Raw genomic sequence first — 20,367 nt, 5'->3', positions numbered from 1 at the left:
GAAAACCAACGTTTTATTAAAATTATTCTGCGAGGGCAGGAAAGGGGTGCTGCAATCAAGATCCATAGAAGCAATGTCTGAGTATTTTTAAAACTCTCTGCTTTTACAGAACTGTTATATTAACCTCCTCAAACACCGATAACTACGCGAAAGGCGCCAGAACCTCTTAAAAGGTGTAATTGGGGAACCTGCCACACTCAAGCTACTCCACTCCGTCTGCGCATGCTCAAGCATGGCTCCTGCCTCCTCGCGAGGTTGGACCGAACTCAGGGGGCAGAGTGCGGACCACGTGGGGTCCCCTGACGTCATCTCCGGGCGCCGAGGGTGACTGGACTTGGGGTGGGCTTCCAGGGATCCGCGGCGGCGCCGCGGCTTGTGTGTGCTGGAAAGCGGAGGGCGGAAGTGCAGCCGGGCTCGGCTCCCACCACCGCGCTGGTGCGGTCTGCGGCTGCGCGGGCTCTGGGGGCTCTTGGCTCCCCAGTCTCTGCGGGACGGTGTGTCAAGCCCTGCGCCACTGCCGGTCCACAGCCTGGCGCCCGATCCTCTTCATCAGTGGGGGAGGCTGTAGGAGGAGCCGGTGTTTCTGGTAGGGTACTTGTATGTGTGTGTCCCCAACAAAGTAAGGAAATGCACGAAGGAGGAGAGTTGGGGAAGTGCCAGGCAGGTGCGGGCTAGGAGAGCGCTCCCCCGGGCGGCGGTGGCGGGTGAAGGAGGTGGGGCTGGCCAGACGTCGTCCCCGGATCTCGAGGGCTGGCCGGAGGGTGTAGCCTGTGCGGTCTGTCTTGGGAAATACGTCTGTTCCTCACTCAGGTAGGAAGCCCAGGCTTTTGAGTTTAGGTCAGAGCCTGCATTTTTTTTGGTGGAATAGTTATTTAAATCAGTTATTTTACAGGCAGTTCATTCTCTCTGAATTCGGTGGGCATTTCTTCCAGTTTATCTTAGCGGTATTCAGTCTTATTTTAAAAACATTTAGTACTATTTTTACGTACTTTAATCATACTTTGGATTATTTTCAAATCATACCTGAACTTGAGGAATCTGGATTGGTTCTAGATTTTTCTGAAGAGTGGGGAGGCACCGCAGGTCATCACCAAGAATCAGAATCCAGAGACTATCATATAGCACTGAACTTTGAGGCCTTTCAGAAGTCACTTGGAAAATCTCAAGAGTTTCGGGGACTGGGGGTACATTGCTCTGAACAGAATTATTTGTGATTTCTATACAGGGGCTTCTTGGTTGAATTTTGAATTTGAAAGTAAAGCTAGGCTGAGGGTAGTAGTTAAGGGAGGGGTATTTTAGAATTTTGCACTAGATTTAAGCATGTGCTTTGATCCTCAAAGTTGTGCTGGTTAAAATTGAGGGAAATGAGCAGTGTGGTATTTATAACATGAATATAAGTTTTTAGAATAATGTATACACTTAACGTGTAGGTTATCTTTATTAAGTTAACAAATACCGAGTCCTGTTATGTGCCAGGCACTGAACAAAACATAAACAAAACAGAACAATGAACAAAACAATAAAAATCCCTGCCATCGTGAAGTTCACTTTGGGGGTGGGGGGATATGGTGTACAAATTAATTAAAATATATATTAGGTGGTGAGAAGTGTTAGAAAAAAATAAATCAGTGAAGGAGAATGCTAGTGGAGTGCACAGGAAATTGCAGTGGTAGCCTTAGGAGAGATGCTATTTGAGCAGAGACCTGAAAGTGGGAAAGAAGTGCGCAATATGGATGTGGCGGAAAGAGCCATTAAAGCATCCACAAAGCCCCTGAGGTAGCAGTATACCAGTTAGTTTGGCTGGAACTGAGTGAGCAATAGGGGGAAGAAGTAGATAGAGAACCTTGGTACTCATCCTTAGTTCGTTCCGGAACTCTGGATGAGTGCCCAAACCGACGAGTACCAAACTTTGAAGCATTTTCTCTTGTGGGACAGCAGCATGACTCATACAAGTTCTGGCAGGTGTGACGAGTCCTGAGCAAGCACTGAGTGCTGAACATTTTTTTCTCTTCAAAATTCGAGGGATACAGGGTTTCACAAGTTCTGAAGCCCACGAGTACTGAGGTATGACTGTAATCAGGTCAGAAAGGGGCCAAGTCGTATATGGCCTTGTAAGACTCTGTAAAAACTTGTTTTTACTTTGAGAATAGATACATCTGACTTGTATCTGAAAGGATCTTTCTGATTGTTAGGTTGTCTGTCTACAGCAAGGGCAGAAACGAGACCCATTAGCATGCTGTTGCATTTATCCAGGTTAAAGGTCGAGTGACTTGGGTAGGTGCTAGTAGTGGAGGTTGTGAGAAATGGCAGATTTTTTTGACTTGTGTCTAACCTAGAGCCATCAGATGTGAAGAGGGGGTCAAGGATGACTCCAGGGTTTAGAGCCTGATCCACTAAAGAACAGAGTTATCACTTAGGGATTTGGGGAAGACCACAGAGTAATAGAGAGGGGAGGGAGGACAGTCTGAAGTCATTTGGTTTTGCAACATGCTAAATTTTTTAATGAAATGTCAACACGGAGTAGTATATATGGCACCGGAATTCAGAATAGAAGTCCAAGCTGAAGAAATAAATACGGAAATTGTTAATAGATAATTAATGTGTAAAGTCATGAGGAAGTTCCAAAGGTGTGGTTCAAAGGCTGAGGCCTGGGGCCTTCAACATTTGGATGTAGATGAAATTTTTTTGAACTATGTATCCCCCAGGGTAGCGTGGAGCTGTTCATCAAAACCCTGTTGAGAACCACTGATCTGTAGTTTTAATATAAAAGAAAATAGAGGCCCAGGCCTTATCTGAGAGTAAGGAAGGAGATGTGAAAAATTTGAGGAGAAGTTACAAAATGGTCATCTAGGACAATGGGAGAATAAATGGGAGTTGGGAAAAATGTAGGAATCCTGGCAGTACTCAGGGCCCACTTAAAAATATTTTACTTATTTATTTTTAGAGAGAAGGGGAGAAAAAGAGGAACATCGATTGGTTGCCTTTTGCACGGCACCCCAACTGGGGATTGGGCCGCAATCCAGACATTCCTGGGCCGCAATCCAGGAATCAAACTGCTGGTGACCTTTTGTTTTGCAGGACAGTGCTAAACCAAGTGAGAGCCACACTGGTCAGGTTAAGGGCCCACTTTTGAGGTTAGTATTCATGAATTTGAAGGGAGATCAGCCAGCCTAAATTGTTATTTTTAGATATTTACTGGTTTACTACTAGTAGGCATTTGATATTTTAAGTAATTTCTAGGCAGTTGGGGATTTTGTCAGCAAAACAGCTTCAGGGAATAATTGGTTAGCCTTTATTGGTTTGTAGTATGAAAGGGACTGGTAATTGTACATCATATTTTTTGTCATATTCTTTATGCTATTTGTTGTTGGTTGGGCACCTGCTCTGGTCTATGCCCTGAATTAGATGTAGGGAATACAGCAATCAAGAAGTAGCTCCTCAAGGACCTCACTCCTAGTAGACTGAATCATGGATTGGGATTTCTGCGCTTCCAGAATATTGCCTTCATGGATTCGTAATGGTGTGGTGTTTGTGTGAGACAGGAGAGTATTTTTCTAAAATTATGAAATAGGATGAATTTAAAGTGTGGTTTTACTGATTTGGAAAAGCATTTAGTTGGAAGTGTTTTAAGTAGCTAGTTAATTTGGATATATGTATACACACGCGCACACACACACATATATATGCATATACACACACATATATATATATATGTATATGCATGCATATTTTCCAGTTCAACAAAAAATCCAGAGCCTGCTATATACTAATTATGCTAATATTGTGGATACAAAGGTATCCAGTTTCTGCTGTCAAGGAACTCTCACTCCAGTGTGGGGAGAGGAAAGAGACAGATAAGAAAAACATTTCTGCATTGCATCTTATAACATGCCTAGTATAGTAATTAGATTGGCGGTTGCTTAGTGGAAAGCTTCCTAAGGAGCTGATGTTAAGCTGACTCTTAAAAGAGGATTAAGAGTTTGGCAAAAGAAGAGGGAAAGGATGTTCAAGCAGAGGGGCTGTGGAAGCAGAAAGAAACCATATATGAAATGCATATAGTATTTATTGAGTGGTTACCAGGTTGTAAACACCAAGAGCCCTCTGAAATTAGAATTATCTTTAGTTTACAGATAGGAGGTTCAGCTGTGTCAGAGTTGTTGTCCAAGGACACACTGCTGGTAGGTGGAAGTCAGGGTTTAACCCATGTCGATCTGATTCAAAACCCCCTAACTACTCACCTTGCTGTGTTGCCTGCTGTCAGCATTGAAATCTTTCCTGTCCTGTTCTTTGTCCTTCAGCCAGTTTCACCAACTTCTAGGCATACTTCCTTGGAAAGACCTCATATCTGTCTCTCATTCCACTGTGATCAGTTTAGGTTAGGCACTCTGTTACTTCCCATAGTTGCTGAAATCACTTCCTGGCTCTGTTATATGTAACTTGGGATCTCCTTCTGTGTACTGTCACCAGTTTTTATTTCATTTTAAAACTTCACAAGCTCTCTAGGCTTATTGGATTAAGTTGAGAGTGTATAATATTCCATTTGGTGTGTTTTATGATCTAGGCTCAGTTTGCATTTACAGATTTGATATTAAAAAAATTTCTCGCCCTGGCTGGTGTGGCTCAGTGGACTGAGCAGAGGACTGTGAAGCAGAGGGTCGTTGGTTTCATTCCCAGTCAGGGTACGTGCCTGGGTTGCAGGCTGGGTCCCCAGTGGGGGGTGTATGAGAGGCAACCATACACTGATGTTTCTTTCCCTCTCTTTCTCTCTCCCTTCCCTTCTCTTTAACAATAAATAAATAAAATCCAAAATAAAAGAAGAAAAACAATTATTTCTCTTATTTCTCAGCACTTAGTGTCCAATACAACATCAAACACTTTTTAGATTTTTTTCCCAGAATAGCTTGGTGAATTTTACAGGTAAGAAAATTGAGGTTTAGCCAAGTAAAGTGATTTGCCTAGGATCTCCATGTGATATGAAGACTTTCACAATGCCAGCTTTTTCATTATCTACTTCTCTCAACCCAGAGCTTCCTGAGAGTTTGCACATACCGCCTCTGTTCATTTCCTGCCTTTGTCAGTGTTGGTTTGCCCTGAGTGTAATATTTATCTTCTTTTTGCCTCTCTGTATGCTACCTATTCTTTCATTTCCATATCTTTTAAAAATTTTTCCTGAACACTGTAGGATATTATTAATATTTTACTTTTTCCTCTCTGTCTTTCCTTATGAAAGGCCTCTGAAAGTAACATTTCATTATAACCACGGACATATTAGGGTTGGAAGGAATAGTTGTTGACAACCGTTATGGTATGATGGAGATTATATGACATTGGAAATCAGATAAAAAATCTTTATAAGTGCTGTAGTAGAGGAAAGTGCAGGGGCAGTGAGGAAACGGGTTCTGCTGGAGTCATGGAGGAAAGGGTATTTGTGCTGGGTCCTGGAGGCCGTCTCAGTTGGAAGGACACAGTGTAGAGGGCTGCTTTAGGGCAGGGGACCTCCAGCATGAGCAGAGCCGTGGGAAGGACATGAGCATGCATGGGACATTTAATAGATTTAGATACATTGCCTTCTGAGCTATGCCTAAGCTTTTACAAAAGTTGCTGTTATCACCATTATTATCACTTGTATGCCTTCAGCATCTGCCACAGAGCTGGGCATATCAAATGATCAAATATTTATTGACTTTATGTTGAGGATTATTTATGCAATGTTCAATGCATAATTTTTAGTTGTTTTCCTGTACTTTTATAATTCCTACTTACATTGTAGGAATTTGATTATTCTTGGTTCTTGACATCTTTATGAATTTTAAACATCTTTTGAGACATACTTTTTGTTGGTTTTGTAAATTATGATAGATATACTTTATAGTACTATATTATAGACATTGCTCTAATTACTTTACATGTATTAATTTAATTTTTATATATCTTATGTGATAAGTGCCATTATTCCCGTTTTACAGATGAGAGAGCTGAGAGAAGTTAAGGCCGTACTTGAGGTCACATAGGAAGGGGTAGAGCTAGGTTTTGAGTCCCGGTGATGTAGCTGCACATTCTCCCTTTTGAACCCCCACGTGATGGCGCCTCTCAAGAGTTCAGTTTTGTTAATGGATATATTTTAAAGAAGTGAAAACACTGGTATGCTGGAAGGAGCACTGGACTTAGTTCATGTGACCAGAGTTCTTACCGTGGTTTGACTTACTGGTGCTCTTGTTGGGCGGAGTTTTTCATCTCTTTCAGCTTATTTACCTGTAGATGACATTGGATCCAGTTGACCTCAAAGGTGCATTTAAGTATAGTCATTCAAAGTTAGAACTTTACTTGAGTTTTTCTCTCTTTTGTTAATTAGTTTATGGCAGTCTTGGTGTACTTGGTGTTGGTGAGTGGAAGAGAAAAGCTCTTTGAATAATTCAATATTAATAGTTGATATTTGGCTAATATGATTATTTAAAATGTTTCTATAGAATACAGTGTGATAAATCATAAATTAACTCACCTGTGAAAGATAGGAAATTTATATACACACAAATATACGTGTGTGTGTAGAAGGCTATTGAATCTCAGTATTTGGGAACCTGCAGTATTTATTTCAGCATTTACTCGTACAGTATACCAGGTGTTATCTAGTTGTAGGATGTTAGTACTGGAAGTCACTCGGATATTACAGAGGTCAAAAGCCATGTCCTTCTACCATATCCAGAATATTTCAGTTTATGGATTTATTGCTATATTTGTGTTAAAGGGAATATTCTGTGTTCACAGTAGAACTTTTACTATTTCATTGGGTCGGAGGATTGTGAACTAGGTTTGCAGTGTCATTAGGATTTGAACAGGTGAGAGAAAAACATACTAGTCATTGAGGGTGGTAGGACAGAGAGCAAGGCTTTAAGGGACCAGTTTTGCTAGAGGGTTTCAAAAGAAGTTTTTTTTCCCCCAAGATAAGATGCATGTGTATGTATTCCTGGAAGAGAGTCTGAACTCTTTGGAGTAGCAGAGGTTAAAATATGGGGCAAGGATAATTGTGGGGGTGATTATTTTGTAGTTGGGCTTTAAGAGACCGTAGGGCATAAGGGAAGAGTTCACTTCAGATAAGGGTTGAGAGAATGATCCATCTCCAGTTTCACTTTGGCCGTGGGTCATTAGTGTGCGTAAGTTTGAATTGGTTACCTCCATGAGCCCTTCAAATAGATGATAGCTCTGCATTTAGAATTTTTGTACTGATTTGGCATTCATTTTTTAATATAATCTTTCTTTGTTTTGGAGCAGGTTTGTTCGTCCTTGCGAGGATCTGATTAATGATCTTAATTTTATTTTCAGTTTGGCTTTGGTTGAAAAAAGAATTTAGCCTATATGTACTGCTTTAACCACTGGAAGAATGACAGATGACAAAGACGTACTTCGAGATGTGTGGTTTGGGCGAATTCCGACTTGCTTCACTCTGTATCAGGATGAGATAACTGAACGGGAGGCAGACCCATATTATGTAAGTGTGTTGTTGATAGTTGAAAGCGTGCCGGGTATTTAATAAGTTTGTTCCTTTTTGTAAATAAAGTGCTAAGAACCTAGAGGCTGTTATCCCTCCCACATTTTATATACAATTAGTACATGCTTATTGTGGAAAATTAGAAAACACAGATCATCAAAAAGAATCAAGTTAAAATGACCTCTGTTCTTACCATCTAGAGGGGAAAAAACACTATTGACATGTTGAGACCTTCTTGGTCCTTCTTGACTTTCTTATCATATATCTATCTATCCATCTATCTAGATATAGATTTAGATATAGATATATCAGTGAACATGTGTGTATGTTTTCAAATGTTAATGAACTAATATATATTATATAAGATACATTATTTAAAAACATAAATTGCTGTATAGATACTTGAGTTAGTGTATTATCAGTTCAGAAAAAAAGAGTATCAAATATCTTCTCAATTTAGCTTCTTTTTCTTAGTGCATATACAATCTAAACTAAAGCATCTGTCAGAAATAACAGTGTCTTGCCTGTTTGTTGAATAGCCCCTACTAGGCAAACATTCTTGGTTGTCATTGGAGTTTTTTTTTTGGGGGGGTGTGTCTCAGGTACATACAACATCATTTACCCGGGATGATCTGGAAAAGCGGGAAACTTCTTGGTGCTGCTGGGCTGTCTCCTGTTTCACCTCCGTAGAGCTTGCCCTTTGCTTTCTGCCTGGCGTCTCTGGGAGTGGCAGTGCTGCCGAACCCGCCCGAGCTGTGGGCAGTCAGCCTGCTGGAGATCTCCGCAGTTTTCTCTCCTGCCTCTAGCAAAACTTCTATAGTTAAAAACAAAGTGTGGCTGTGGTTTATTTTAGAAGAGTTTTATTTGTTAGGTGTATTTTTTTCTTTCCTTCTCTAATATGGGTTAGGACATCATTTATGTTTTGTTTCCATACTTGGGATTTGTATTTTAATGAAAACTCTTAACCTTGTGTAGCTTTCTGATGGTATCTAAACAAAGGAATGTTTGTGTCTAATTGGTCAAAGTGGCAAAGACCGAGAAATAATATCATTTAAGTCTGTTTACTTTTGAATCAGAATATGGTGTGTTTGACACACTTCCTACAGTTAAAAAATTCAAGTAAAAATACAGCGTTTTTTCTTATTTATATATAAATCTGTAAGTATGAAAAGACTTGTGAGAACTGGAACGTGAGTTGTTTTCTAGCTGTTTCTAGCTATGTCTGATTGAATTGAAATTGGCAAAAGGTAGGAGCGAGAGAAGCGTTTTACCTAATAGGTATTTTTTCTTAAATTCTTCCTAATTTTTCAAAGAAACTAATAGTGATTGTGATTAAGTTTTTGAAGAACGTGGGGTTACAGGCATTTAGTAAATATTATACAAAAACTAGGGTTTAGCATCATGTAGCATACTCCAGATTTTGCCCAGTGCACATATGGTACACTTAAGTGTAAGTTAATACATATAGGAAAATATACAGAAACATTAGTCTTAGAGGTATAGGTGAGCATTTTAGTGCCCATATGGTTTTAGTTCACATATGTCTTGGTTGTAAATTAACCTTGAAAGTATATTTAATTGCTTGGTTCATAATAATGCTTTAAAGATTCTGGATGAAATGAGGTGAAAATACCGGCCTGAGAGCCACTGTGCCTCTTCCCCAGATGTTCTCAAAGCTCAGCCTTGTCCCCGTGATGCGAAAAGTCTGTTTGTGTTCAGGTGCAGTGAGGACGAGTGAGTGGGAGTGTACTTTACTTTTATAATGCATACAGTTTATTTCTTAGAAACTAGATTTTAAAATGACCACTCATACAAAACTTCTAAGTTAAGTAATTATTATTCAGGGTTTTCTGGGATTTTGTTTTCATTGGAAAGGCATTTTTTTAAATCCTTGTGTGAGTATATGTTTATTGATTTTAGAGAGGAGATGGAGGGGAGAGAGAAGGAGGAAGAGAGGGAGGGAGGAAGGGAAAGAAAGAAGAAAGGGAGAGAGGGAGGGAGGGAAAGAGAAACGTACATCACTGAGAGAGAACATCAGTCGGTTGCCTCCTGTATGCACCCTGACTGGGGATTGAAACCTCACCCTAGGCATGTGCCCTGACTGGGGATCAAACCCACAACCTTTTGGTATATGGGATGATGCTGCAATCAACTGAGTCACCTGGTCAGGGCTGGAAGAGCGTATTCACGTTAATTTTCTGTTTATTTCTGCGTTTTGGTTTGTTGTCTCGGCATAAATCTTTCAGCCTACATCCTCTCACAGGTGGCAAACGTAGGGCCCACAGGCCGAATCCCGCCCTCCACCTTTTTTTTTTCCTGGCCCGGCACCTTGTTTCTGCCCGGCAGCAGCGCCGAGCTCTGGCTTAACTGTTGAGTAGTTACCTTTCTACAGTCCTAAAACCACATTCGGCCCTTTGAAGGCAACTGCCAGGCGGATGTGGCCCCCGGTGAAAATGAGTTTGATACCCATACCCTATCATTAAGAATTATATACTGTCTGGCAGGGAATGTTAGGAAGAAAATTTGTTACAAACTAGGCCGCTTTTCAGTTTTTGTTGTTTCTGTTGTATTCATTTAAACTGTCGCTTTTCATTTAGATTATCTAATGTAAAAACATGCTTACTTAGATTCATATTTTGTGACTTGTTAGCAGAGGAAATCGCAGTCACACACGTGATCATCAATCTGAGTGGACCCTGAACATTACCCAGCAAACCCTTCGTGTTTCCTTAGTCAAGCGTCTCCGTTCTCCTTTATAACTGTTCTCTGAGCCCCGATACCATCTTTCACCCTTAACAGGTGACCTCACTCCCTACTTCACAAAGAAAATAGCCTATGATAGGACCTCCCTTAATTTTCTGCCAGCAAGTCTGCAAATCCTGTTTGCACTCACATATGTTTACTTCTTCTGTCCTATTTTAATGGCCAAAGTACCCTCCCTCCTAGGCAAGGCCTGTCTTCCATCTGTTTTCTGGATCCCATCTCTTGCCTTTTCAGGAAGCTGGTGGTTCTAATAGTCTCCACTGCTGCCATCTCTGTTCATTTTACTTTCAACTTCTGTCTATTGGCTTCTTTCCAGCATTTATATTATTTTTTATTTAATTTTTTGCCTTTCATATTTCTCCTCTTTTTTAAAAAATATATTTTATTGATTATACCATTACAGTTCTATTCCCCCCTTCATTCCCCTCCACCCTGCACACCCCCTCCCCCACCATTCCCCCCTTTAGTTTATAAGCACGTGTCTCAAGTTCTTTAGATTCTACATTTCCCCTACTATTCTTGCCCCCCCCCCGTCTATTTTTTTTACCTACCGTCCATGCTACTTATTTTCTGTACCTTCTCCCCCCTTCTCCTCCTCCCACTCCCCTGTTGCTAACCCTCCATGTGTTCTTCATTTCTATGGTTCCACTCCTGATCTAGCTGTCCTCTTGGTTTGCTTTTGTTTTAGGTATGGTTGTTAATAACTGTGAGTTTGCTGTCCTTTCACTGTTCATATTTTTTATCTTCTTTTTCTTAGATAAGTCCCTTTAACATTTCATATAATAAGGGCTTGGTGATGATGAACTCCTTGAACTTGACCTTATCTGAAAAGCACTTTATTTGCTCTTTCATTCTAAATGAAAGCTTTGCTGGATAGAGCAATCTTGGATGTAGGCCTTTGGATTTCATGACTTGGAGTACTTCTTCCAGCCCCTTCTTGCCTGTAAGGTCTCTTTTGAGAAATCCACTGACAGTCTGATGGGTACTCCTTTATAGGTGACTGTCCCCTTATCTCTTGCTGCTTCTAGGATTCTCTCCTTCATTTTAATCTTGGCTAATGTAATTATGATGTGCCTTGGTGTGTTCCTTCTTGGGTCCAACTTCTTTGGGACTCTCTGAGCTTCCTGGATTTCCTGGAAGTCTTTTTCCTTTGCCAGACTGGGGAAGTTCTCCTTTATTATTTGTTCAAATAAGTTTTCCACTCGTGGCTGTTTCTTTCCCCCTTCTGGTACCCCTATAATCCGGATGTTGGAACATTTAAAGATGTCCTGGAGGTTCCTAAGCCTCTCCTCATTTTTTAAAATTCTTGTTTCTTCATTCCTTCTGTTTGGTCATTTCTTCCTTCCTTCTGGTCCACTCCCTTGATTTGAGTCCCAGTTTCCTTTCCATCACTGTTGGTTTCCTGTGCATTTCCCTTCATTTCAATAAGTTTAGCCTTCATATGTTCCTCTAATTTGTGACTAAAATCAACCAATTCTGTGAGCATCCTGATCACCAGTGTTTTGAACTGTGCATCTGAGAGGTTCGCTATTTCTTTTTTGCTTAGAGTTATCGGCTCTGTGGCTTTGAGTTCTTCTTGAGCCATATTTTGGACTGTTCGTGCCTGTTACATATGAGCATTTATATTATCTTAAATCCTTCCTATTCCAAAACAGCCCTCTGTTGACCATTCTCTTTCAACCTCTTGCTTTCCCTTCCCAGCCACACATTTAAAAGTTGGTCTGTATTCATTGTCTCTTCACCTCCCACCATGTACTGCGCTGGGATTACATTCTGACTACTACTACAACAGAATGTTCTTGCCAAAGTCACTGATGACATCTTTTTTGCAGAACCTAGAGTCTGGTTTTGAATTTTCATTTGCTTGAATGAATTATTGACAGTTTTCTCCCATTTTGAGGTTCCATTCTTTCTTGCTCCAGTGTCTAATATTCTGGGTTTGCTTCTACCTTTCCAAGTCGTGTGTGTGTGTGTGTGTGTGTGTGTGTGGTTTTCTTTGCCATGTTTCCCTCCTTTGCATGTTCCTCATTGTTGGCATTCTTCAGTGCTTTGCCTGTATTATTTTTTGTTTTACTTTTTCCTTCTAGACCTCTTACTTGCTTTTATGCCTTGAGTGTTTTTGTTTGACAACTCCCAAGATTTTTACTTCTGAGCTCTAGGTCTGTAAGTCTGGGGATATCCTCACTTAGATGTCTTAAAGGAATTCGGTGTAAGAGTGTTTGAAACTGGACTTGTCATCTTTACCCCCAGACAACCTGTTCATCTGCCATATTTCCTTACTGTTTGGGGAGTTAGGCCTATCATCTGGCTAATTAACTACTCCTACTGGTAATTAATGTGCAGCTCATCCTTTGAATCCTCCTTTTCCCATATCCCTATCATTTGATCAGTGACTTAGTCCATCTGAGTTTTTATCTGAAATATCTCTCAGAGTTACCCAGTTCCTTTCACTCCCTCCCACTGCTACCAGCCTACTTCAAACCACTGTTAAAAAATGGATGGATGGCTCAAGTGCTGACTGCTTTTCCTGGTTTCAGTCTGTGCTCTTTCCGATGTCTAGCCTGCAGTTGGTATAATCTTTTCACAACACCTATCTGATCTTGTTACCTGCCTGCTCAAAACCTTTAATGGCTTTTCATCGTCTTTAGGGTCCTTAATGTAGCTTACAAGGTTCTTCATAATTTGGTCTTTTGCTTCTTTAGCACTCTTCTGTCCCCGCCTTCTACATTCCTGTCATATTCAACTTCTTATGGTTCCTCATGTGTGCAGGCCTGCCTTTTTGTATTCAGTGCATGCCTTTTTGCAGTGTTCTCTGCCTGGAGTGAGGGAGCAGCAGTCTCTCTCACCCCTGCGTGTGCCCAGACAACCACGCGACCCATGTGTGGTTTCCTCGTGTTTGCCTTTTCAACTGTGGCTTCAAAATAGACTTCCCATCAAGGCCTTTCCTGAGGCCCTAGATTAGGTTATGTTCCTTTGCTACTTGTTCTTGAACATTCTTTACGTCCTCCTTGAATTTATCACATTTTAAATTTAGTTTTACTCTCCTTAATAGTCTGTAAATTCCAAGAGAGGAGGAACTTCCTCTTTTATGCAGTGCTCTATCCTTATTGCTGGGCACAATGCCTCACACATTGAAATGGAACAGAATTCTAATATGTTTCAATTCTATTTTTGTTCTAAATAAGTAAATCCCTAATTTTATAATGAAAATTGTTAAAGAAAAGTAGGATTTAACATGAACAAATATTACAGGCACCTTTTTCATAAACATAAGTAACTTACACAACTAGATAAGACGTGCTCTCTTTACAAGCTACATAGAAGAAAATGAATCAGTTTGTGCAATAGTCACTGAGTATTTGACAAGAGCAAAAGGAGGCGTAAGGAACTCTAGATTCCATATAGTTGACATATCCCCAGAGGGGGTTAATCCTTTTTATACTAAAAGAACTTAAAGAGCATTGAAAACTTGAGCAAAAATGAAATAAGTCAGGCACAGAGGGACAAATATTTTTATGATCCAATTATGTGAGGTACCTAGAATAGTTGAAGTCAAAAGACAAAAAGTAGAAAAGTGATTACCAAGGGCTGAGGAAAGATAAAAATGGGGGAATTATTGTTTATATGTACAAAATTTGAGTTTGAGATGATGAAAAGTTCTAGGAATGGATGGTGGTGATAGTTGAAAACAGTGTGAATGTTGCCACTGAACTGTACACTTAAAATGGTTGAAATGGTAAATTTTATGCTAGGTATAGCAGGATTAAAAACAAGAACTTAAAGTAAACCAATGAGATACCTCTAAGAAAAATGAGTGGTACAATCTAGATGTATAAGGCATAGTGATGTCTTTTTGCTGTTATTTTCTTTTCATTTTTACCTGTTTAAATATTTATTAGATACTTTATTTAAAATTTACTAGATAAGTTGTATCTAATATAGTCATTCTTAAATCATAGAGTTATTTAGAGCTGTTATCGGTATTTGTATCAGTTACAGACTAGTCCCATGGCCAGTTTGAAACAAGGTTTCGACTACAGAGTGTTACAGAGGGGCAGTCTTTATTAACTGTCATTTTTGGCCTTTCGTTGCACTTTCTTTGGCATCTCTGATTCATTCAGCAAATCTTTATTGGGTGCTTTAGGAATGTAGCAGTGGACAAAAGACAAATATTTCTGTCTTAATGGAGCATTCATTTAATGTTCCTCATTTCCTTATTGTAAAGAAGTTTTTGTTTCATGAAAATCATTTGTGAATTTTTCAGCAACTTTGATGAAACCTTAGGGATGTAGTACAGTGCTCTCTGAAATCAGGAGCTGATGGCCATACTCATTAGTCCTAGGGTATCTCCCTTCTTATGACCTCCATAGGTTAACGTCATTCTCTGCAGATTATTTTTGTTTTTATTATTAAGTGCCCAACAGATACTTTAAGTTAAAGTTCTAGACTTACAAACGTTGCTTAACTGGTAGATTATATGTATTTATTTATTTTTGAATGGCCAGTTTACCATGCTGCTTTAATTTCTCAGAGACTGTCCATGTTACGTCAGTATTCGATGCTGTTGTTTTCTGACTCTAATGAATCTTTTCTTTGCCATTTATGTAGTAGAATGTGATGTTGGAAAGTTAAGCTGATATAAAACAGAGGTGATAATACTTCCTGTAAAATGACTAGTGCTTTTTCTTACACTAGTGTTAGTTTCCTTTTTCTTTTCTTTCTAATCACATTCTAGTTGTTTGTAAAAGGGACCTTCTGTTCTGTTGCATCCACAATACTGTCCAACAGCTTGTTAGTAGTATTAGTTCCATCTATTCTGTACCCGAAGCATGCCTCCTACACCCTTGTTCTTTGCAGCCTCTGGGATCACTGTCATGTTCACATTACTTACTTGAGGCCTGTTGTCTTGAGCTCCAGTGATTAAATAACACTTCTTTTAACCAGGGTATTTCCCTTTTTAAAAAATATTTTATTTATTTATTTTTAGACAGGGGAAGGAAGGGAGAAAGAGAGAAACATCAGTGTGTGGTTGCCTCTCACGTGGCCCCCACTGGGGACCTGGCCCGCAACCCAGGCATGTGCCCTGACTGGGAATCAAACTGGTGACCGTGTGATTCACAGCCCACGCTCAATCCACTGAGCTATACCAGCCAGGGCAGTTTCTGTTTGTATATATTCCCCAAGCCAGTGGTTCTTGATTTATTGATCAAAGACATAACTTGCATAGGCAGCCTGACAAATGAGGTAGAGTTAGACTCACAAAAGCAGCTGAAGAAAGAAAAGCGTCAAAACAATTTTATCAGCAAAAGAAAACGGAAGCTTAGAAATGGCCAGTGTGACTGCTGCAAAGGAGGAAAGACACGAATTCTCACCAGGTTTCTCCTTTTATCTCCTAACGAATTTTCCAAAATGCTCTCTTACATTTTCTAAGTACCTTTCCTTGGGGGAAACCAGTGACAGCCTTCACAGTCACCCAGCTGAGGCTTTGCCCAGCCCAGCGTTCCCTCCCGGACTTTTCTTCCAAATTCCAAGGCCTGACCTTCATAAGGACAGGGTCGAGTGAGTTAGTTGATGGTGGCAGGGTCACCAGGCTACTAGCATTATGCCTTGAGCATTTTCTTTACTGTATTTTAAAGATTTACATGTGTAACTCAAAAGTCACTTTAAACACCTCTTTGATTTCTTCATTAATAATCAGCAAAATCTGTTCTGATTTCCAGACCTTCCCCACTTCTCCACTCCTTTTCCATCTCTTCACGTAATGTTTCCTTAACAGATTTCCTGTCTACAATCTTCTTTTGGTCTTTTATGTACAACTGCCAGAATATTCCTCAAATGCTGTTTCTCGACATGCCATTCTTTTATTCCTGATACCATAGTGGGCCCCCGTTGGTCATCAAATGAAATTTTCCATTTGACTTTTAAAGACCTTGTGCTGCCATGAGTATTTTTTTAAGTACTTACAAAAATACTCTTCTTTTTACCTCTATATTAGCCTCGTATGAGGGAGGACAGATTATATCTTTATCTTGATATTCTTTGTTGTAACTAATTTAATACCTGGTAGATGATCAAAACACGAGAGACCAGATGAGAAGTCCTGATCAATCAGTCAGGCTGTATATTAGGACTAAATTGATTATCTTCTCAGAACGGTTTTATTAACTCAGGTGAATCATATTTTTAACTTAAATTTAGTGGAAATAGTAAGTCCTAAATGGTATGACATCAGGTTACATTGTTCTTTACTTAAAGAAAATTATTATGGAAAGCATGTACTTAGATTTGTGTTGTTTGTTTTAGGCATTTATACCATAAGCTGGACTTAAAGTAATGATCTCATAAGAAGTTTTAAAACATCTTAAACCTTTAGCCTTTGATTTATTATAAAAAGCAGTTGACTTTGTATGGAATATTCAAAATAATGCAAAGAACATGGTTGTTTTTCCTTAAAATTCAAAAACCTATTTAGTGTATATATATATATATATTTTATGTAGTAAATAAATATGGTTTTGCAAATTTTCATTTCAGTTACTTTTGCCAAGAGTAAGTTATTTGACGTTGGTAACTGACAAAGTGAAAAAGCACTTTCAGAAGGTTATGAGACAAGAAGACATTAGTGAGATGTGGTTTGAATATGAAGGCACACCACTGAAATGGTGAGTGAATTCTTCTGCATTATTAAGCATTGAGTATATGCTAACCTTAAGGTATAGTGCTCTGCAATATTTTTAGAGTTCTATAAAGTTCATATAATATAGTAAATTTTAAACTAGTTTTTAATTTTTTATTTTTATTTCTTTTTTCCAATAAATTTTGAACTATTGTTAGATTTTTTTATTGAAAGTGTTTCTGCCTTCTACTTGGATGCGTGGGCAACTGGACAGATTTGTATATTTTTAATGTATTTTTATATAGCATAATAATATATTTCTTTATGGGGGCGATTTGGAAAGTGTATTTAAAACTGCTCTATGAACAAGCACTCCGTGACGCTACTCAGTTTCATGTCTGTCTCCAAAATCTCCGCAGACCTTTGTGTACCTGTGATTACCGTCAGTGGCGTCTCGCAAACCGATGGCCATACTGAGGTGATCTCTGTGCCACACGCACGTCTTATCTAGCCTTGGTTTAGTATTTAAATATATTGATTTCCTTTTTGTGTGAAAATAGTTTTGATATTACATTATTTTTAAGAAATGTATTGAAAATAAATCCTAAATCTGTGTTTATCCATGTATAGATGGTGTCTTTTGCACTTCCTCTGTTATTGGAAGTTTTGTTCATTGTGCTTCCAAAAGTATTTAATGAAACTGGAGAAATCACACAGAGAAGACAATGGAAAAAGGTCTAATATATGCTGCTGTGTGTTGAAATGCTGCCATATAGATACCGACTGAATCAAAATTTAAATGAAACATGAAGAGTAGAAATGGGTTAACAATGGACTTGCTCTCTGAATCTAGGAGTATTACAATGAATTTTAAAAGAGGCTTAAATAAGAGGAAGCCAGCAGGTATTTAATCAGTGCAGCTGAATCCAAGGATTACTTAGAAACCAGGAGGGAAGTTTGGGAACTCATCCTGTGCTGAGGAGTGAGCAGATTTTTCATAATGGTTCAGAAATATACAGGGGGAAGTTTTGTACTGAGTTATGTATGGGTCACTGCTCTGCCCTGCTGAGGTGGGTCTAGAAAGGGATGGCAAGCTTCTTTTTAATATTTAAATCAAAGCAATTGATTTACTGAGCTTCATGATCATATATTAGACTCAAGACTGTAGCCCTAGGCAAGCTAATTAAGTGTTTTCCGTTTCAATTTCTCAGAAGAATTGGAGGCTTGGGAAGGGGAAGTGGCATAAAAGAAGTGTGAGAGGAGTACGCATCAGAAGAGCAGTGGGGAAGAAGGGAGGGGAGAGATGGCTGGTGCGTAGCAATAGGATATAGCTATATTCTTGACGGATCTAACTGTATTATAGTTGGATATTATAACTATTGATTTGTGTGTACTAGTTACAGATTATTGTAAGAATCCATGTGACTGACACCAGGCTTTGTTACTGGAAAGCAGGGTTTCTTAACAAGGGCCCCGTTGACATTTTGACCTGGATATTTCTGTTGTGCGAGGGCTCCCCTGTGTATGGTAGGGTTTTTCCAGCAGCAGCAGCAGCCCTGGGCTCTACCCACTGGTGCTAGTAAACATTCCTTCTAGTAGTGATAGTGTTTTGTGTGGGGTGCAAAGCCACCCCCAATTGAGAAAATCTAGAAAAGACGGGAAACCTCAAATTAGCTTTTATAGTAAATGATTGTTAAGTTATCCAGCTGCTCTTCTGATCTGTCCTGTGTGGAGGCTATTTTTTGTATTTGATATAATTTGTATTGCACCTGTGACCCCTGTTTCTACAGAGTAATATTTTTGACTTACATACATCATGTTCCTGCTTTGTCAGTGTGTATCCCTTTGAATGTCTTTTATTAAAGAGTGAAATTATTTTCCTTTTTAGAGAGCTCGTATGAAAGTAATTGTGTTGAGATCTTCATTTTAGGGGTGTTAACTTTTTATGCATGATATCACTTGTATAGTTATGGCTTATTAATAAGCTCATTGTACATATGGCTTTGGATATAACTTTACTTTAGTGTTGTTAGGTACTCCATATGTTTAAGGAATGAATAACTTCAGGGGCATGAATGTAATCCAGGACATCTGGGCTGTCTTGATCTTTCCTCTCTTTGCTCCCAACAATAGTAATTTTCTACTGTGTTAAAAAGAAGTATCTTCCTGGAAATATACTATCTACCTGGTGTTTAATTAAGCAGTAGGCCTCATAGGATAGGATAATTGTGTAGCAGCTACTATTGAAACTTTGTAGGACTTGGGCTTTTGAGAACATACAAGTATTTAAATGAGTTAAAAAGCATTTATTTGAGTAGGGTGATAGCATCTTTCTTATGCTTGATTCTTTGGAGTTTCAAATAAATTTCGGTGAGAAAGGAAATCAAACACCAGTTTAGACAATTCATTTAAAAAAAAGAAGGAAGAAAAAAAAATAAAATAAAAAAAAGAAGGAAGGAAGAGCATGTACTGATATTCCTTCTCCCTCTTAAACTCCTTTTCCTTTTTGTACTTATTGTTATAATTGTTTAAATATCTACGTGAGATGCTTAAGCTGGGGCTTTGTGCCTTGAGCAGTAGCATGTAGGAGATGCTACATCAGTGTTTGCTTAGGGAGTGAATTAGTCTCTTTTACTGAGGAAACCAAGGGTAAAATAAATAAAATAACTTGTTCAAATAAATAAGTAGGACCAGATTTTGAGAGTCTTAGTACAGAGCTCTTTCCACTACACCTGCTGATATTCCATTTGTGAGTTGTTTTTTTCTCCAATTCTATATTTTCTTTCTTATGTTAATTTTCTGTATTAGAACAGAAAAATGTTTAAGAGCAGTGTCATACTTGCAACAAATATGTAATATATCATTGATTTGTAGAGAGATTCCAAGGAGATTTTATCTGATTAGTACTTTATCTTCTACAGTCTTTTGTCTATTTAACTTTTTAAAATTATTTGGGGAATGGGAAAGTACTGTACTAAGTCAAATGTAAGGATCTCTCTTTTTCATTTTTAGAGTTATTTGAGTTGATTAGTCAGCAGAGGGTGCTCTAACACTGCATTTTAAAGAGTAAAGTTTCTTGTTACCATAATTCATGTGTTCGAAGTTTGTTACTTTTATATTAGACTTATTTTAAGAGAACAGTTCTTGGTTCTTCCAAAGAATACTTTGGTAGTATAACCTAATACTTGGTTTAGATCTTAAGCATTCAGGCACAAAACTTAGAAAAGTTGCTTTTGTCAACTATAAAACAAGTATCTCTAGTAGGATATTATTTATGTAAATTGACTTATTTTCAGGACTTGCTGAAAAGAAGTTGAAACTACTTTTTGAATTTTTAAAGAAAGAACCAAATACTTTTGTTTATTTTAAACAGACATAACAGAATGATGCAGAATTAATACTGTACTATGTGATTTCAAAAGTAAATTTTAATACAATAACTTTAACATCTTCTATTGTAAATACTATTCATCTTCTGTTTTTCTAAGGTTATAAATTTGTA

The 20,367-nt window shown here is 38.7% G+C and overlaps 1 protein-coding gene across 4 annotated transcripts in view; it reads left to right on the top strand.

Moving 5' to 3' along the window:
- The first annotated feature begins 305 nt into the window (after positions 1-305).
- Positions 306-20,367, top strand: part of ATG5 (autophagy related 5) — a 125,658-nt gene continuing 105,596 nt past the window's right edge. The window contains exons 1-4 of one of the 4 annotated variants that reach the window (XM_037064964.1): positions 306-586; positions 6,766-6,836; positions 7,321-7,486; positions 16,784-16,911. In XM_037064964.1, coding sequence (XP_036920859.1) covers positions 7,379-7,486; positions 16,784-16,911 — 236 coding nt within the window. In that variant the 5' untranslated portion in view covers positions 306-586; positions 6,766-6,836; positions 7,321-7,378. Of the gene's footprint in view, positions 587-649; positions 811-6,765; positions 6,837-7,320; positions 7,487-16,783; positions 16,912-20,367 lie in introns of those variants that run through there. The other 3 variants (XM_037064963.1, XM_037064965.1, XM_037064966.1) reach the window with 3 other exon arrangements.

Source organism: Sturnira hondurensis, unplaced genomic scaffold (assembly GCF_014824575.4).
Source record: "Sturnira hondurensis isolate 20B ecotype Veracruz unplaced genomic scaffold, ASM1482457v3 Scaffold0015596, whole genome shotgun sequence".
In the NCBI taxonomy this organism is placed as follows: domain Eukaryota; kingdom Metazoa; phylum Chordata; class Mammalia; order Chiroptera; family Phyllostomidae; genus Sturnira; species Sturnira hondurensis.
Note: the sequence above shows the minus strand (reverse complement) of the source record. Positions and strands in the feature narration are given on the sequence as shown.